This window comes from Erinaceus europaeus, chromosome 12 (assembly GCF_950295315.1).
Source record: "Erinaceus europaeus chromosome 12, mEriEur2.1, whole genome shotgun sequence".
Classification (NCBI taxonomy): domain Eukaryota; kingdom Metazoa; phylum Chordata; class Mammalia; order Eulipotyphla; family Erinaceidae; genus Erinaceus; species Erinaceus europaeus.
In genome coordinates, this window is record NC_080173.1 from 86,095,337 (window position 1) to 86,113,939 (window position 18,603).

The 18,603-nt window shown below is 47.6% G+C and overlaps 1 protein-coding gene across 2 annotated transcripts in view; it reads left to right on the forward strand.

The window, feature by feature from the left end:
* Nucleotides 1-18,603, forward strand: part of DNAH2 (dynein axonemal heavy chain 2) — a 140,962-nt gene that overhangs the window by 98,937 nt on the left and 23,422 nt on the right. Inside the window, exons 47-65 of one of the 2 annotated variants that reach the window (XM_060204320.1) lie at nucleotides 1,317-1,469; nucleotides 1,630-1,721; nucleotides 2,037-2,235; nucleotides 2,426-2,650; nucleotides 4,228-4,332; nucleotides 6,017-6,205; nucleotides 6,413-6,498; nucleotides 6,674-6,804; nucleotides 6,937-7,086; nucleotides 8,012-8,179; nucleotides 8,386-8,546; nucleotides 8,822-8,961; nucleotides 11,136-11,268; nucleotides 11,372-11,511; nucleotides 15,640-15,850; nucleotides 16,054-16,170; nucleotides 16,342-16,483; nucleotides 17,112-17,296; nucleotides 17,414-17,530. In XM_060204320.1, the coding sequence (XP_060060303.1) occupies nucleotides 1,317-1,469; nucleotides 1,630-1,721; nucleotides 2,037-2,235; nucleotides 2,426-2,650; nucleotides 4,228-4,332; nucleotides 6,017-6,205; nucleotides 6,413-6,498; nucleotides 6,674-6,804; nucleotides 6,937-7,086; nucleotides 8,012-8,179; nucleotides 8,386-8,546; nucleotides 8,822-8,961; nucleotides 11,136-11,268; nucleotides 11,372-11,511; nucleotides 15,640-15,850; nucleotides 16,054-16,170; nucleotides 16,342-16,483; nucleotides 17,112-17,296; nucleotides 17,414-17,530 (2,844 nt within the window). The remainder of the gene's footprint in view (nucleotides 1-1,316; nucleotides 1,470-1,629; nucleotides 1,722-2,036; nucleotides 2,236-2,425; nucleotides 2,651-4,227; nucleotides 4,333-6,016; nucleotides 6,206-6,412; nucleotides 6,499-6,673; nucleotides 6,805-6,936; nucleotides 7,087-8,011; nucleotides 8,180-8,385; nucleotides 8,547-8,821; nucleotides 8,962-11,135; nucleotides 11,269-11,371; nucleotides 11,512-15,639; nucleotides 15,851-16,053; nucleotides 16,171-16,341; nucleotides 16,484-17,111; nucleotides 17,297-17,413; nucleotides 17,531-18,603) is intronic. The other variant, XM_060204321.1, reaches the window with a different exon arrangement.

An 18,603-nucleotide genomic window follows, 5' to 3' on the forward strand; every position in this document is an offset into this window, starting at 1 on the left:
AACAGAAATCCTCAATCTCCATAGGGTCAATTCCCTCTGCCCTTCTCACTCTGTTCTAATGTGACCCCTAATTTGTTCTTTTTGCCTCCAGGGTTATCGCTGGGGCTCAGTGCCTGCACTATGAATCCACTCGCTCCTGTGGCTATTTTTTTCTTTTCTTTTCTTGAATAGAACAGAGAGAAGTTGAGAGGCAAGGGGAAGAGAGAGAGGAGGGAAAAGATAGATACCTGCAGACCTGCTTCACTGCTTGTGAAATGACCCCCTGCAGGTGGGGAGCCGGGGGCTCGAACCAGGATCCTTCATGGGTGCTTATACTTCATACTATGTGTGCTCAACCTGGTGCGCTACTGCTAGGCCCCTGCTAATTTGTTCTTTAATATTTCTAGATGCTTTGTATTTTGCTGCATCATTATAGTGCTACCAACTCAATTGGTTGATTTTTTAAGTTTTAAGGATAAATAAAGGTTTTGGTATGGCGGGGGTGGTATAGAGCTGTGCCCTGATTATCTTATAATCTTATAAAGCAACTATTAAATCATTAATAAAATAGTACATTAAAAATAAATAATAAAGTATGAATAAAGGAAATGAAAAAGCACAGTGCTGCCTGGCAGGTGGTACAGTAGGAGGAGCACCTGGCTTGTGGGTGTGCAGTCCCATTTACAAGTGACCTACAAGAAAGTCACTGTGAGCGTCTCCCTGAGTACAGCTGGGCACTGGGCACTTCTCAGGGTAGACATTGGTGTGGCTGATTCCTGCCCTCTCTGCAACTTAGTGGAGGAGAACTTCAAGAAGAAGCCAAAGAAACAAATTCTCCGTTACAGAAACTTTCAGATGGGGGCTGGGTGGTAGCACAGTGGGTTAAGCACACATGGTACGAAGCGCAAGGACGGGCTCAAGGATCCCAGTTCTCCTCACGGGGCAGTGAAGCAGGTCGGCAGGTGTCTGTCTTTCTCTCACCGTCTCTCTCTCTCTCTTCCCTTCCTCTCTCGATTTCTCTCTGTCCTGTTCAACAACAATGACAGCAATAACAACAACAAGGGCAACAAAATGGGGGAAATGGCCTCCAGGAGTGGAGGATTTGTAGTGCAGGCACTGAGCCCCAGCAATAACCCTGGAGGCAAGGAAAAAAAAAAAAAACCTTTCAGATTTATCTAAATGTTTAAATGTTTTAGATTTTGGTTTCTCTACACCATTGGGTTTTCCAAACAGAACTAGAAAGGGAGGAAAACATTACACCTTAGCAATGATCTACTAAAACAGACCCCACATCTCATTGATACTTAAAGCATTTCCCTTTCTCTCCTTGCACCTAGGTGAATCCAGCTGATAGCGAAAACTACATCTCCATGGTGGAGATGACATTTGTGTTCAGCATGATCTGGTCTGTGTGCGCCTCTGTGGATGAGGAGGGCCGCAAGAAGATTGACAGTTACCTCCGAGAGATCGAGGGCTCCTTTCCCAACAAGGTCAGGGCACTGAAACCCAGCTGCCCTGTGGTTCCACACTCTTCCTGCATGTCAGACTCCCAACTCTCTCTACTCCACTCAGTGTTCCATGTGGACTTTCTCTGGGCTAGGGAGTATTAAATGAAGCTTGTGTTCACCCGAGATACATTTTCCTCCTTAGGACACGGTCTATGAGTATTTTGTGGACCCCAAGACTCGGAGTTGGACATCATTTGAGGATAAACTCCCAAAGAGTTGGCGCTACCCTCCAAAGTGAGAGCAGAGTCTTGGGAGTGGCTCTGGCTTGGGACTATAGTTAGTGGAAGACCTAGGGTTAGTTAGTGAGGGCCTTGAAGCAAAGGGGATTGTTGAAAGGAGAAGATAGAGAATAGAGCAGAAATGCCTCTAGAAGACAGGAAGCAGGAGCTAGAGGAAACGGGGCCATTTATCCTGAAAGGACAAATACCTGAACAACTATAGGACATGGGGGTGAAGCTGGAGGAGGAGAACAATTGGGATGCTGAGCGGAGCCTGGACTGGGAAGGGAGCAGGCTAGTGATGCCCCACTCCGTTTCTGCTCCTCCCTAGTTCCCCCTTCTATAAAATCATGGTACCCACTGTGGACACTGTCCGATACAACTACCTGGTGAGCACCTTGGTGTCCAGCCAGAACCCCGTTCTGCTGGTGGGGCCTGTGGGAACTGGAAAGACTTCCATCGCCCAGAGTGTCTTGCAGTCCTTGCCCTCAAGCCAGTGGTCAGTGCTTATTGTCAACATGTCTGCACAGGTGAGTTGCAAAGCCCAGGATGAGGCAGACTACTAACTCCTATTTCTTTCTCTTGCTGTTCTCTCTCTTTTCCCATTCCCACCCACTGACATCTGCTCTCACTTGTGATCCAAGTTTCTGATCAATAGACCTTTCTACCCCCAAAGTTCTCATGAGGGACCTGAGGATACATTTTATACTTTCTCACCAGACCACATCCAATAATGTACAGAGCATCATTGAGAGCCGGGTGGAGAAGCGAACCAAGGGTGTCTACGTGCCATTTGGGGGCAAAAGCATGATCACCTTTATGGATGACCTAAATATGCCAGCTAAGGACATGTTTGGGTCCCAGCCACCGCTGGAGCTGATTCGCCTCTGGATTGATTATGGTTTCTGGTATGATCGCCTGAAACAGACCATCAAGTACATTCGAGTAAGCATCTCGAGAATTCATTCTTCAGTTCCCTGCCCTCCCATGATCAGTTCAGCCCACACTCTGTGTGGGCCTCGGGAAAGAGTACGTAGACATCTGGTTCCTAAGTTATCAATTCCTATTACTAGGTTTGCTCATTAACCCTGCCCCATGCTCTGTGATCAAAAGGGTCTGTCTTCTGGGCTAGGGAGACAGCATAATGGTTATGTGAAAGGCTTTCATGCTTGAGGCTCCTGGGTCACAGTTGCAGTCCCTAGCACCACCATGTACCAGAGCTGAGCAGTTCTTTTCCTGCATCTCTCTCTCTCTCTCTGTATCTCTTTAATTGAAAAATAATAAGCTTTTAAAAAAAATTTTATTTATTTTCCCTTTTGTTGCCCTTGTTGTTTTTATTGTTGTTATTGATGTCGTCATTGTTAGATAGGACAGAGAAATGGAGAGAGGAGGGGGAGACAGAGAGGGGGAGAGAAAGATAGACACCTGCAGACCTGTTTCACTGACTGTAAAGCAACTCCCCTACAGGTGGGGAGCCAGGGGCTCAAACCGGGATCCTTATGCTGGTTCCTGCGCTTCGAGCCACATGCATTTAACCTGCTGCACTACCACCCAACTTCCATAATAAACTTTTTTTTAAAAGGCTGTCATTGGGTAGGGGTATAGCATAATGGTTATGCAAAGAGACATGCCTGGGGCTCTCAAGTCTCAGGTTCAATCCTCCACACCACACCGCCATAAGCCAGAGCTGAGCAGTGCTCTGGTAAAGGAAAAAAAAAAAAAAAAAAAAAAAAAGGCTGTCTTCCAATTCTCACTCTTTTTCCGGGTCTCTTACTCATATGTTAACCCTGATACTACCCAGAACTTTCTAAGCCCCCAAGGTCCATATGCCCTGCTCTAGGCCTCACCACCACATATGTCAGTTCTCCACCCCCTTCCCACACCACACCCACCCCCAGGATGTGGGCACTTCCCCACCCATACTGACTTCCATGGAAGTCTGGGCATCTTGTTTCATTCCAGCTTAATACCTGGAATGGCCCTCTATCTGGCAATCCCCCCCCCCAAAAAAAAAAACAAAAACACTACCTCACATAATAGTTATACTAATCTATTTCTGAGAAGGAACACACACAAGTAGATACATGTATACTTTTTTACTTATTCTATTTTATTTTTTGCAGAGCAGCAGAGGTACTGAGCAGTAGAGTACAAGACTTACATCAGAGATTCCCTGAGCTTGGTCTCTGGCACCACATGTGCTGGAACTATGCTCTGGTTCTCTCTCCCTTAGGAAACAAAATCTTTTTGAAAAAGTCTATAAATTTACTAAGTTTTTAAAACTTGTCTCCACTTTTGATTTGGGTACCTGGGTTATAGTGATCAAATAAAAGCAAGTACATTAATAATTCTAAAACCGTTTCCCTTATTCCTTCCTTCCTTTCCTCTCCCTGCCTCCATTTCTCTTCTCCACTGTCCCACTATTTGTTCTGTCTTCCCCCTCCTTTCACTTTCTCCCTGTTTCTATGCCTGTCTGGTCTCCCCGTGCCACCTCTCTGCCCCCTCTTGTCTTTGCTCTCTAGGACATGTTTCTGATGGCTGCCATGGGCCCTCCTGGGGGTGGACGGACTGTCATCTCTCCAAGGCTGCAGAGTCGCTTCAACATGATCAACATGACATTTCCCACAGTGAGTGCAGGCGGTGGGAGTGGAGAATGGTGGGGAGGGGCAGCTTGTGGGGGTAGGGGTGGGATGAAGGACCTCATGAGAGAACCACATATGGGAAGCTATAATATACGGAGGGGAGGCAACTCTCTGTAGGAGCTGCTTTTCCTGAGTGAGGAGAGCCACGGGGTGCTAGTGTAGCTTGCTGGCTGTGGAATGTGAGGCCATATCATCTCAATGGATAGAAAGAGAACAAGAGACCCAAATAGACCAAGGAAGGTGGCAAGTAAGATACTGAGGTGCCAAAAATTAACTCTGTAATGATAATAGGTAGCATTTTTAAAAAACAATTTTTAAAAATGTATTGATTCTGGGGTAGCGCAGCTGGGTTAAGCACAGGTGGCGTAAAGCGCAAGGACTAGTGTAAGGATCCCTGTTTGAGTCCCCAGCTCCTCACCTGCAGGGGGGTTTGCTTCACAAGCAGTGAAGCAGGTCTGCAGGTGTCTTTCTCTCCCCGTCTTCCCCTCCTCTCTCCATTCCTCTCTGTCCTATCTAACAATGACGATATCAACAACAATAATAATAGCAACAATAAAACAACAAGGGTAACAAAAGGGAGTAAATAAATAAATATTAAAAAAATAACTGATTATCTTTTTTTAAAAAATGTATTTATTCAATAATGACCTATAAGACTATAGGGTAAGAGGTGTACAATTCCACATAGTTCCCACCACCAGAGCTCTGTATCCCATCTCCTCCATTGGAAGCTTCCCTATTCTTTATCTCTCTGGGAGTATGGACCCAGAATCATTTTGGGGTGCAGAAGGTGGGAGGTCTGACTTTTGTAATTGCTTCTCAATAGGTAGCAGTTTAATATACTATATTTAAAAATTAGTGCCCCAAAGGCAAGATGAAAAAATTACCAAAATTTTAAATAATTATAAAGCCACTATAGTGTTGTGCTGATACATACTGGGGCCTGGGAAGGAGGGGGAAAAAAATCAATGACTGTGATGCCCTCTTTGTTAAAAATGTTGGTGTTCCAGGAGTCAGGCAGTAGCGCCGCAGGTTAAGCGCATGTGGCGCAGCACAGGGACTACCATAAGGATCCCGGTTCCAGCCCCCGGCTCCCCACCTGCAGGGGAGTCGCTTCACAGGTGGTGAAGCAGGTCTGCAGGTGTCTCTCTTTCTCTCCCCCTCTCTGTCTTCCTCTCCTCTCTCCATTTTTTTCTGTCCTATCCAAAAGCAACATCAACAACAATAACTACAACAACAATAAAAAACAAGGGCAACAAAAGGGAAAATAAATATAAATAATAAAAACATTTAAAAAGTTGGTGTTCCTACTGGATATTTTGCATTGATTTTCACATTAAAATAGCTTTTCTGTTTATATCTGAGCTGATAATTTTGGGTGTCCCCAAGGTGAGTGCTGCACTGATGTCACCCTGGTCTCACAGCTGAGTCAACATTTACTCAATGGGCAGGGAGCTAGCTTAATGGCTATACAAAAGACTTTCAGGCTTGAGGCTCCAAGGTCCCAGTTTCAAGCCCAGATACTATCATAAACCAGAACTGAGTGGTGCTGTGGTAAAAATAAATTATAATATAAATATATTTCCTCAATAAAGTGATTTGGGGAAGGAAGGAAGGAAGTAGAAAGAGAGAAAGAGAGAACAAGACCATGAGAAATTCTTGTTTCTAGGAGTCCCAGATCATCCGAATATTTGGCACTATGATAAACCAGAAGCTTCAGGACTTTGAGGAAGAGGTAAAGCCCATTGGGAACGTGGTGACAGAAGCCACATTGGACATATACAACACCGTTGTTCAACGCTTCCTCCCCACGCCCGCCAAGATTCATTACCTCTTCAACCTCCGGGACATCTCCAAGGTGAACCTTCATCTGACTGTCCCCTTTTCACCTAGCACAGCCTTCTCAGAGGCATTGCCTTCTCTTCAAAGTATGTCGTGGAGCTCAGTAGCCTCCCACATACCTCAAGTCAGTCTCATCCTAGAAGCCGCTTCCTCTGACCTCACCTCTAGAATTACTTCAGTGTCTCTTCCCTCCCCATCCTGCTGGTCATGCCTCTTCCCCCAGGTGTTCCAAGGCATGCTTCGAGCCAACAAGGATTTCCATGATACCAAGGCCAGCATCACCCGACTCTGGATCCATGAATGTTTCCGGTAAGATGCCCTGGTCCTGCCAGGTCCAGGATACTGCCACACACACACACACACACACACACACACACACACACACACACACACACACACACACACCCCATGCCTGCCAGGTGATCCCTTCACCAGTGCTGTACCCTCTCCATTCCCAGATCTCAACCCAACCCCTTTCCAACAGAGTCTTCTCTGATCGACTTGTTGATGCAGCAGACATGGAAGCCTTTGTGAGCATAATAAGTGACAAGCTCGGCTCCTTCTTTGACCTCACATTTCATAACCTTTGTCCCAACAAACGTTCTCCTATCTTTGGTGAGCTGGGGGCTGTAGCTGAAACTGGCAGGGGATGGGCTAGAAGGAGTATAGAGGCACAGAGCCTTCAATGGAGGGAAGTCTGGGAAGGAAGGGCGTTTGAGGCTATGACCCTTTCTTTCCCTGGTCCAGGAGACTTCCTGAAGGAGCCCAAGGTGTATGAAGACTTGACTGACTTGACATTATTGAAGACAGTCATGGAGACGGCTCTGAATGAGTACAATCTGTCACCCGCTGTTGTACCAATGCAGTTGGTGCTCTTCCGAGAGGCTATTGAACACAGTGAGCAGTTCTGCTCCTGCCCCTTCCCCCAGCATCCCAATTTGGGGCGGGGGGGTGGGTGCGCGAAGGAAATGGGCATCCTTTCTTGGTCTGGCTCCAAATCAAGTCCTGGTAATTGCCTCCCTCCCTGACCCCAGAGCAGCCATGGTGGTAGTGGGTGGGTTTCCCCTTGCAAAGAGTATCTGGCAGACTGGGTGGAGGCTAGAAGTTCATTTGATGGGGCAGGGAGGTAGCGTTCTCTGAAGAGCATTTGTGTTGCCATATGCAAGGCGGTTCAGTTCAAGCCCTCATTTCCCACCTGCAGGAGGCAAGCTTCACAAGCAGTGAAGCAGTGCTGCAAATGTCTCTCTCTATCCACACCTCTCCCTTCCCTCTCTGTTTCTATTTAAGAAAGGGGGGGTGAGTGGTAGCGCAGCAGGTTAAATGCACGTCATGTGAAGTGTAAGGATCCCAGTTTGAGCCCCTGGCTCCCCACCTGCAAGGGGGTTGCTTCACAAGCGGTGAAGCAGGTCTGCAGGTGTCTGTTCTCTCCCCCTCTCTGTCTTCTCCTCCTCCCTCAATTTCTTACCGTCCTGTCCAACCACAACGACAGCAATAATAATAACAACAACAAAGATAAACAGCAACAAAAGGGAAAAATAATAGCCTCTAGGAGCAGTGGGATTTGTAGTGCAGGCACCAAGCCCCAGAAATAACCCTGGAAGCAAAAAAAAAAAAAGCCACCAAGAGTGGTAAATTAGTATAGACACTGAGCCCAGCGATAACCCTGGTGACAATTTTAAAAATTAAAAGAATTGCTGCTATGGCCTAGGACAACCCCTTGGTCCCTCTTGCTTCAGGCATCCCAACCCCTAACCTAGAGCTTGCAGGCCCCTTGGGGCTGCTTATCCAGCCCCTTGTCCTTATCCCCCCTCCCCGCCTCCAGTTACAAGGATCGTGCGGGTCATTGGACAGCCTCGGGGCAATATGCTCCTAGTGGGTATCGGTGGCAGCGGGCGCCAGAGCCTCGCCCGCTTGGCCTCATCCATCTGTGAGTACATCACCTTCCAGATCGAGGTCACCAAACAGTATCGGAAGCAGGAGTTCCGAGAAGGTAAGGCTGGGTTTTTGAACTGGAGAAGGATTGGGGTCTGGGCGTGAGCTATCAGATGCCTGACTTCTGTGGTGATAAGAAAGCAAGGTGTGTACCGTTGGTGAGGCCCATTGGGGGAAGAGGGTTCCCAAGCTTCAAGCAAAGAGGAGTACAGGGTATGAAGAGTCTTGTCCTCTCTCCCGCCCTCCCCACCTCATCTGGCTTAGATATCAAGCGCCTCTATCGCCAGGCTGGGGTAGAGCTCAAGACCACGTCCTTCCTGTTTGTGGACACCCAGATTGTTGATGACTCCTTCCTAGAGGACATTAACAACATCCTCAGCTCAGGCGAGGTCCCCAACCTCTACAAGGCTGATGAGTTTGAAGAGGTATGATCCTTTCCACACTCATTGCCCACTAGTGTTCTCTGGTCTTCCTTGCTATCCCTGGAGGAAGCATGGGCCCCAGAATATTCGGTGTTGTACCCTGTTACTCACCTCACAGCCAGTTTGGTGGAAGAGCTGTTCTTCAACCATCTTCCCTCAAGGGACCCTGCTGTGGCTGCTGCTTTCATAAAACCCAGAGCATGTCAGCCCAGCCTCATTGACTGCCGCTGTTGTTCTGCCACTAAGGTGGCAGCATTGACCATCTGGCTTCTACGCAGATCCAAACACAAATTATAGAGCAGGCCAAGGCAGAGCAGGTGTCCGAGTCCTCCGACAGTCTCTTCACCTACCTCATCGAGCGCGTCCGGAACAACCTGCACATCATTCTTTGCCTCAGCCCCGTGGGTGACCCCTTCAGGTGACTCCTCTCCCCCCCCCCCCGCTTTGTTTCTGAGGTTAAAAAAAGCAATTACAGAAGCCAGACCTCCCACCTTCTGTGCTCCATAATGTCCCTTGGGTCCATACTCCCAGAGGGATAAAGAATAGGAAAGCTGGGAGTGGGGCGGTAGCGCAGCAGGTTAAGCGCACTTGGCGCAAGGCGCAAGGATCGGTGTAAGGACTCCAGTTGGAGCCCCCGGCTCCCCACCAGCAGGGGAGTCACTTCACAGGCAGTGAAGCAGGTCTGCAGGTGTCTATCTTTCTCTCCCCCTCTTTGTCTTCCCCTCCTCTCTCCATTTCCCTCTGTCCTATCCAACAACAAGGACATCAATAATAACTACAACAATAAAACAACAAGAACAATAAAAGGGAATAAAAAAAAAGAATAGGAAAGCTATCAGGGGAGGGCATGGGATACGGAGTTCTGGTGGTGGGAATGGTGTGGAGTTGTACCCCTCTTATCCTATGGTTTTTGACAGTGTTTCCTTTTTATAAATAAAATTTTTTTTAAAAACTTACTATTTTAACAGCATGCCCCAGTAGCATTAAATGTATACAGGTTGTTGGTTAATAGAACTCTAGAAACATATTATCTTGCCAAACTGAAACTCTCAGGGCCAAGGAGATAGTGCAGTGACAACACACAAGGCTTGCATAAAAGAGGTCCCTGCTTTGGTCCCTGGCATCACAAATAGCTAGAGCTGGGTGGTGGTCTGATGAAAAAAAAAAAGGAAAAAAAGTAATCCTCTTTGAGGCTTGCATGCATGCAAAACTGGAACTCTAAACCCATTGGCTGACTTCCTCCAGCCCTACACCAGCTCCTGGAAACAACCATTTTATTTTGTTTCTATTATTGAGTGCTTTAGATTCCCAAATATTAAGTGGAACCATGCATAGTGTTTGTTTTTTGTCCTTTGCTCATTTCATAGAGCATCCTGCCCCAAGGCTCGTGCATGTTGTCGTCTTGTTTATAGACTAGACTTGTAGCAGCGCCAGAAAATAGGAAGAGGCCGTGTGGGAGGAGACACAGTGGTGGAACTCTGGGCTAACAAGCGCGAGGCCTGTCCCCCGACCACATACGCCAGAGTGATACTCTGGTGCCCCCACTCTCCCTTTACTTGTGAAATACATTAAATAGATCTTTTAATTTTTTTTTTTTTTGCTTCTGGGGTTATTGCTGGGGCTCAGTGCCTGCACCATGAATCCACTGCTCCTGGAGGCCATTTTTCCCCTTTTGTTGCCCTCATTGTTGTAGCCATTTTGTGGTTATTATAGTTGTTGTTGATGCCATTCATTGTTGGATAGGACAGAGAGAAATCGAGAGAAGAGGGGAAGACAGAGAGAGGGAGAGAAAGATAGACACCTGCAGACCTGCTTCACTGCCTATGAAGCACTCCCCTGCAGGTGGGGAGATGGGGGCTCGAACTGGGATCCTTATGCCCGTCCTTGTGCTTTGCGCCACGTGCGCTTAACCCGCTGCGCTACAGCCCGACCCCCCAGATCTTTTAATTTTTTAAAAAAATATTTTTTGTTTACTTATTTATTTATTCCCTATTGTTGCCCTTGTTGCTTTATTGTACTTATTCTTGTTGTTGTCGTTGTTAGATAGGACAGAGAGAAATAGGGGGGGAGACAAAGAGACACCTGCAGACCTGCTTCACCGCCTGTGAAGTGATTCCCCTGCAGGTGGGGAGCCGGGGGCTCGAACCGGGATCCTTAAGCCGGTCCTTGTGCTTCGTGCCACGTGTGCTTAACCCGCTGCACTACCGCCCAACTCCCTATTTTGTTTATTTTTATATTTGTAGCATGTGGTATATTTATCATGCACCAGGTATTATGTTAAGAATTTTACATGTGTCACCTCATTGAAAACCTTAACAACTCTAGTTAGTACATCTTGTTATTATTTTAGAGAAAACTGACATTGAAAAGGTTAGCTCATTCACCCAGATGTGGAAACAGGTCTTTCTGCCCCTCAAATTTGTTACTAAGTACTACCATGAACTAACTCTGTTGGCAACAGAATGCGAACAAAGTGACTTAGGAGCAGGAGGATGGGGTATTTAGGTTCTTGGATATTGGGTGGACCTGTGACAAAACTAGAAGGTGGAGACTGAGAATGGACTTAACTGACTCTCAAAACCCCCTCACCAGGAACTGGATACGCCAGTACCCAGCCTTGGTGAACTGCACAACCATCAACTGGTTCTCAGAGTGGCCCCGTGAAGCCTTGCTAGAGGTGGCTGAGAAGTACATCATGGGGGTAGACCTGGGACCTCTTGAGAATGTGAGTCCCTACTGCCCATCTCTTCACCACAGCCCTTACCCCTCCCATTTCCTGGCTCCATTGACCTTTACACTCTCTTACATCCTGTATCCACTAACCTCAGATCCACAAGAAAGTGGCCCAGATTTTTGTCACCATGCACTGGTCAGTGGCCCAGTATTCCCAGAAAATGCTGTTGGAACTGCGAAGACACAACTATGTCACACCTACCAACTACCTGGAACTCGTGTCTGGATATAAGAAGTATGAAAAAAGAATAGGGAAGGGGCTGGGTGGTGGTACACCTGGTTGAGGGCACATATTACAATGTGCAAGGACCTGGGTTCAAGTCCCCACCTGCAGGGGGAAGTTTCACTAGTGGTGAAGCAGTGCTATAGGTCTTTCTCTTTCTCACTTCCTAGCTATCTTTCCCTCCTTGCTCAGTTTCTCTCTGTCCTATTAAATAACTAAATAAATAAATAAATAAAAAATTGGAGAGTAAGAGATTTGAAGGGTCATTGGCATAAAATATGAAGAAGATGGCCTGGGGGTCTAGTCCTAGAATCTGGGTACTGCTGTGGAATAACAGAGATGTTGGGGTCCAGGCAGTGTTGCACACAGTTAAGTGTACATATTACTAAGTGCAAGAACCTACAGGGGATTGCTTCATGAACGGTGAAGCAGGTCTGCAGGTGTCTTTTTCTTTCCATATCTATCTATCTATCTATCTATCTATCTATCTATCTATCTATCTATCATCTCTAGATCCCTCTGATGTTTCCTGGGTTCAACCTTTCTTCACCACCAACCCCATCTTATTTCCTAGGATGACATATATCCTTTTCTCATCATAGTACAAATGGAATGCATACACCATGGAGACCAGATGACCCAGTCGGGACTCTGCCTTTAATACCATCTAGTCGTTCTACCCAGTTTCCAAGAATTTCATATTCATTCATTAGATTTGAATTGAATGACCTATGTGCACAATAACTTATTTGTTTTTGAAGAATGTATGAGAAATGCTTTAAAAAAAATCTTAGGGGCGTGGTCTGGGAGGTGGCACAGTGATAAGGCTTTGGACTCTCAAGCATGAGGTCCTGAGTTCAATCCCCAGCAGCACATGTGCCAGAGTGACGTCTGGTTCTTTCTCTCTCCTCCTATCTTTCTCATTAATAAATAAATAAAATCTTTTAAAAAAATCTTAGGGTCTGGGTAGCAGCGCACTAGGTGAGCACACATGTTACAAAGTGCAGGGACCTGGGTTCCCACCTGCAAGGGGAACGTTTCATGAGTGGTGAAGTAGTGCTGCAGGTGTTTCTCTGTCTCTCTCCCTCTCAACTTCCCCCTTCCCTCTTGATTTCTGGCTATCTATACTCAATAAACAAAGATAATTTAAAAAATCTTATTGGAAGGAGTTGGGCAGTAACGCAATGGGTTAAGCGCAAGTGGCACACAGCATAAGGACTGGTGTGACAATTCCGGTTCCAGCCCCCGGCTCCCCACCTGCAGGAGAGTCGCTTCACAAGCGTTGAAGCAGGTCTTCAGGTGTCTACTTTCTCTCCCTCTCTCTGTCTTCCCCTGCTCTCTCCATTTCTCTGTCTTATCCAACAACAACAACAATAATAACTACAACAATAAAACAACAAGAGCAACAAAAGGGAATAAATAAGTATTTTAAAAAAATCTTATTGGAGTTAGTACTTTAATCAAGGTGAAGAGCCATTTTCAGTATTAATAATAGTCAACATATATCCATTCATTTACTATATCTGAGCAGCAACTATGTACTAGTCACTACTCTGTCAATTCACAACGCACCAGTAAACAAAATCAACTCCTTGCCTTTCCTAGGCATGTAAGTGCACATTCTGTTTACTATTTGACAGTCACTGGCTAAATTAATTTTCTTTTAAGTTTTTTTTGTTTATTTATTTTCCCTTTTGTTGCCCTTGCTGTTTTTCGTTGTTGTTGTAGTTATTATTGATATCATCGTTGTTGGATAGGACAGAGAAATGGAGAGAGGAGGGGAAGACGGAGGGGGGAGAGAAAGATAGATACTTGCAGACCTGCTTCACCGCCTGTGAAGCGACTCCCCTGCAGGTAGGGAGCCAGGGGCTCGAACTGGGATCCTTATGCCGGTCCTTGCACTTCGCACCATGTGTGCTTACCCCACTGCACTATTGCCCGACTCCCTAAACCCATTTTCTTACATAGCTTAGAAAACAAACCTGTCCAAATACCTTTTTTTTTTTTTTTGCCTGTATAATGTTCAAAACTTTTGGCACAAATTGCCAACATTTAAAATTTGGGAGCCGGGGAGTCGGGCTGTAGCGCAGTGGGTTAAGCACAGGTGGTGCAAAGCACAAGGACCAGCATAAGGATCCCAGTTCGAGCCCCCAGCTCCCCACCTGCAGGGGAGTCGTTTCACAGGCGGTGAAGCAGGTTTGCAGGTGTCTATCTTTCTCTCCCCTTCTCTGTCTCCTCTTCTCTCTCCATTTCTCTTTGTCCTATCCAACAATTACAATAATAACTACAATAATAAAACAACAAGGGCAACAAAAGGGAATAAATAAATATTTTTTTAAAAATTGGGGAGTCACAGGAAAATTCAAATTTTTAAAATTTGCCTCCTGCGTTATTGCTGGGGATCAGTGCTTGCACTATGAATCCACTGCTCCTGGAGGCCATTTTTTGTTGCTCTTGCTGTTATCATTATTGTTACTGTGTTATTGCTATTGTTGTTGGTAGGACAGAGAAAAATCGAGAGGAGAGAAAGACAGAGTGGGGGAGGAAAGGACAGAGAAGGGGAGAGAAAGACACTTGCAGACCTGCTTCACCACTTGTGAAGTGACCCCCCTGCAGGTGGGGAGCCAGGGACTCGAACCAGGATCCTTGAGCTGGTCCTTGTGCTTCTTGCCATGTGTGCTTAACCCACTGTGCTAGTACTATCCGGTTACCCGACTTTTAAAATTTTTATCAATTTATTTATTGGATAGAGACAGAAAGAAATCAAGAGGGAAGGGAGAAGACAGAGAGGGGCAGAGACAGACACCTGCAGCGCCGCTTCACTGCTCGTGATGCTTTCTCCTGCAATGCGTGTGCTTAGCCGGGTGCACCAACACCAAGTCCAGATTTCCAGCTCCCTCTGTCTGCAAATCAAAAGTGGTGGCTGGGGCTGAAAGTCAGCACACCCAGTCAGAACACACTTTACCACACTTACACGGGGAAGCTTCAGAAGCAGTGAAGTCTCTCACCTTCTATCTGAAGAGAGAGAGAGAGGGAGGGAGAGAGGGAGAGAGGGAGAGAGAGGGAGATATCCAAGAGCAGAGGAATCATGCAGGCTCAGAGCCCCAGTGATAACCCTAGTAGGGGAAAAAAGTCCCAGTAATAAACCCATATCCACTTTTTTTTTTAATTTTCTTAATTTATTTTCCCTTTTGTAGCCCTTGTTGTTTTTATTGTTGTTGTTATTGATGTTGTCATTGTTAGGACAGAGAGAAATGGAGAGAGGAGGGGAAGACAGAGAGGGGGAGAGAAAGACAGACACCTGCAGACCTGCTTCACCGCCTGTGAAGCGACTCCCCTGCAGGTGGGGAGCCGGGGGCTCGAACCAGGATCCTTATGCTGGTCCCTGTGCTTTGCACCATGTGTGCTTAACCTGCTGCGCTACCGCCCGACTCCCCCCATATCCACTCTTATGTGGAAAAACCCAGGCTGAGCTGAGGGATGGCTGCTGCTTGGGACAGATGCTTTCGGGCTCACTGCAGACAGCCTGCACATGGGGAATAGTGAAGGGTTCTCGAGCAGTGACGTGGTGTGACAGAGCAGCAGACTCTGGCAAGAGAGCTGATTTTTCAAGAGTGTGTAGACTAAACCAGAGAGGGAAGAATCTGGAAGCAGGAAGACCAGTTGGGAAACCACTGGCAAGGATCCAAGGAGGAAATGATAAACACTGGACCAGGGGGCAGTGGTGGCAACGGAAAGGAAGCCAGGCTCCTGAGACCCAGGGGGAAGGGAACCTGCATAGGGGGCTCCCCTTTGTGAGAATTTTGTCACTCCCAGCACTTTTTTTAAAAAAAGATTTATTTATTCCCTTTTGTTGCCCTTGTTTTATTGTTGTAGTTATTATTGTTGTTGTTATTGATGTCATTGTTGTTGGATAGGACAGAGACATGGAGAGAGGAGGGGAAAACAGAGAGGGGGAGAGAAAGATAGACACCTGCAGATTTGCTTCTTCATTTGTGAATCGACTCCCCTACAGGTGGGGAGCTGGGGGCTCGAACCAGGATCCTTACAGTGGTCCTTGTGCTGTGCCACCTGAGCTTAACCCGCTGTGCTACCACCCGACTTCCACTCCCAGCACTTTTAACCTACTCTGTCCCCCAGGTTGCTGGGAGAGAAACGGAAGGAGCTGCTGGATCAAGCCAATAAGCTGCGGACTGGATTATTTAAGATTGATGAAACGAGAGAGAAGGTGGAAGTGATGTCACTGGAGCTGGAGGATGCCAAGAAAAAGGTGGCCGAGTTCCAGAAACAGTGTGAGGAATACCTGGTCATCATCGTGCAGCAGAAGCGGGAAGCTGATGAGCAGCAGAAGGTGCCCCCAACACACACTCCCCTGCACGGCTCCTCACACCTCCCGCAAACAGGGACCCCCCCCCAAGCTCCCTGGTCCCTAACAGTAACTGCGGCAGAGGATGCCACAGTCCCCTCCTCCAACTGCCCTCAGCTTTGTCTTTCAGCTGTCACACCCACCCTCGCCCCAGGCAAAGAGAAACCCTTTGCTTCTTTTCACCCTAGGCCGTCACAGCTAATAGCGAGAAGATTGCAGTTGAGGAAGTCAAGTGCCAGGCATTGGCCGACAATGCCCAGAAGGATCTAGAAGAGGCACTGCCAGCCCTGGAAGAAGCCATGCGGGTATAAGGGTGGGCAGGCAGAGAGTGGGGCTGACCTTCCTTGTCTTCACAATCCCCTGGGAAGCAGGAGGGAGAAGGCTGTCTCAGCATGGGCCTGTTTCCCTGGAGGACCTGTCTTGCCCCCTGGGTTGCCCCTGACCCTGCTCCGGAAGCTCAGCCCTTCTCCCCCCAGGCCCTAGAGTCTTTGAACAAGAAGGATATTGGTGAGATCAAATCCTATGGACGGCCTCCTGCTCAAGTAGAGATTGTAATGCAGGCAGTCATGATTCTTCGAGGCAACGAGCCCACTTGGGCAGAGGCTAAGAGGCAGCTTGGTAAGTGAAAGAATCCAGAGATAATCAACGGCAGTTCACCCAACACTTACTGATCAGTCATCTGATGGGCATCAGGCACCCAGCAAGACAGAAACGAATGAGGCATTTTACCACCCCTCGAGGGGGTAGCACTCCCCAAGAGAAGCTGCAAACAGGTGGCATCCTTTGGTTGTAAGTAACAGAAAACTGGCTCAATGTAAGCAGAAAATAAAAGAAGAGGGTTATCATAAATATTTAGGAATGTACAGTAGAGTCCAAGGGCGTGAGTGTTTGGGGGCCTTCAAAAACCTAAGAATGAGAAAAAGGAAAACAAGAGTCTTTCTGTGCCCTCCTTATGGTTTTCTCTGCTCTGTTTTGATGTTCTTTCCTCTGAGAGAATGTAGCTCATAAGCTTTGGTTTAGTAACCCTTATCCTAGAAAAAGGGGGAGGAAAGGGGGTGGAGCCTGTGGGGGCCTCTGGAGCTATGTGGTTCTCTTTAGGAGAGCAGGGTCTGCAGAGGAACTCAGGATGAGGCCTGACATCTTGGCTCTGGGAATGTAGCCCAGGAAAACCATGTCTGTGTCAGAGTAGGGGGTGTGGCACTGGGACCGGTGCCTCTTGTTGAGGCCCTCAGTTTTTGTCCCACAGGGGAACAGAACTTCATCAAGTCACTGATCCACTTTGATAAAGACAACATCTCAGATAAGGTTCTGAAGAAGATCGGAGCCTACTGTGCGCAGCCTGACTTCCAACCTGACATCATTGGCAGAGTCTCGCTGGCTGCCAAGTCCCTCTGCATGTGGGTACGGGCGATGGAGGTAAGCCAGCATGAGGTGAGGAGCAGGTGGTGGGCCTGGGAAGAGGGTCCCACGCACAGAGAGGGCTGGGGAATGGGAGTGCCCGGGGGAGTGGTAAGTAGGGGACCCCATAGCCTGGCTGTCTCCCTGCAGCTGTATGGGCGGCTTTACCGGGTGGTGGAGCCCAAGAGGATCCGGATGAACGCAGCCTTGGCCCAGCTTCAGGAGAAGCAGGCAGCGCTGGCTGAGGCCCAGGAGAAACTTCGGGAGGTGAGCCTCACACACTTCTTTCCCATGGAGGTCCCTCCTGCTCACTCCTGAGATGCTTCTGCACCATGTGCTTTTCTCTCCATCTAAGTCTACTCCCCTCTCCTTTGCAGTCTGGTCTGCCGCCACTCAGTGCCCTGCCTGCATGGGCTGCCCAGAAAGCTAAGCAGAGGGTGATAAAGGGAGAGAGGCACTGTTCCTGGAGAGCCCTTCCAAAGAGTGTTGTGGGGGGAGTCGGGTGGTAGCGCAGTGGGTTGTGAGCGCATGTGGCGCAAAGCACAAGGACTGGTCTAAGGATCCCAGTTCAAGCCCTGGGCTCCCCACCTGCAGGAGAGTCGCTTCACAGGTGGTGAAGCAGGTCTGCAGGTGTCTTTCTCTCCCCCTCTCTGTCTTCCCCTCCTCTCTCCATTTCTCTCTGTCCTATCCAACGACGACGACATTAATAACTAAAACAATAAAAACAACAAGGGCAACAAAAGGGAATAAATAAATAAAATAAAATTTTTTTTAAAAAAAAAGAGTGTTGTGGGAAGGAACTGGTGATCTCTGCAATGGTCACTGGAGTTGGGTCCAGAGATAGAAACTGATGAAATCTTTGTGCTAGGGCCAGTGAAATACCTCACTCAGATAGTGTGCTGCTTTACCATGTGCAAGACCCACGTTTGAGCCCAGCCCACACTGCATTGGAGGAAACTTCGGTGTTGTGGTGTCTCTCTCTTTCTCTCTCCCCCCCACCAAAAGAAAGGAAGGAAGGAAGGAAGGAAGGAAGGAAGAAAGAAAGAAAGAAAGAAAGAAAGAAAGAAAGAAAGAAAGAGGGGAGTCGGGTGGAGCACAACAGGTTAAGAGCACGTGGCGTGAAGCTCAAGGACCGGCTTAAGGATCCCGGTTCAAACCCCCAGCTCCTACCTGCAGGGGAGTCGCTTCCCAAGCAGTGAAGCAGGTCTGCAGGTGTCTATCTTTCTCTCCCCCTCTCTGTCTTCCTCTCCTCTCTCCATTTCTCTCTGTCCTATGTAACAATAACAACATCAATAACAACAAAAATAACCACAGCGATAAAACAAGGACAACAAAAGAGA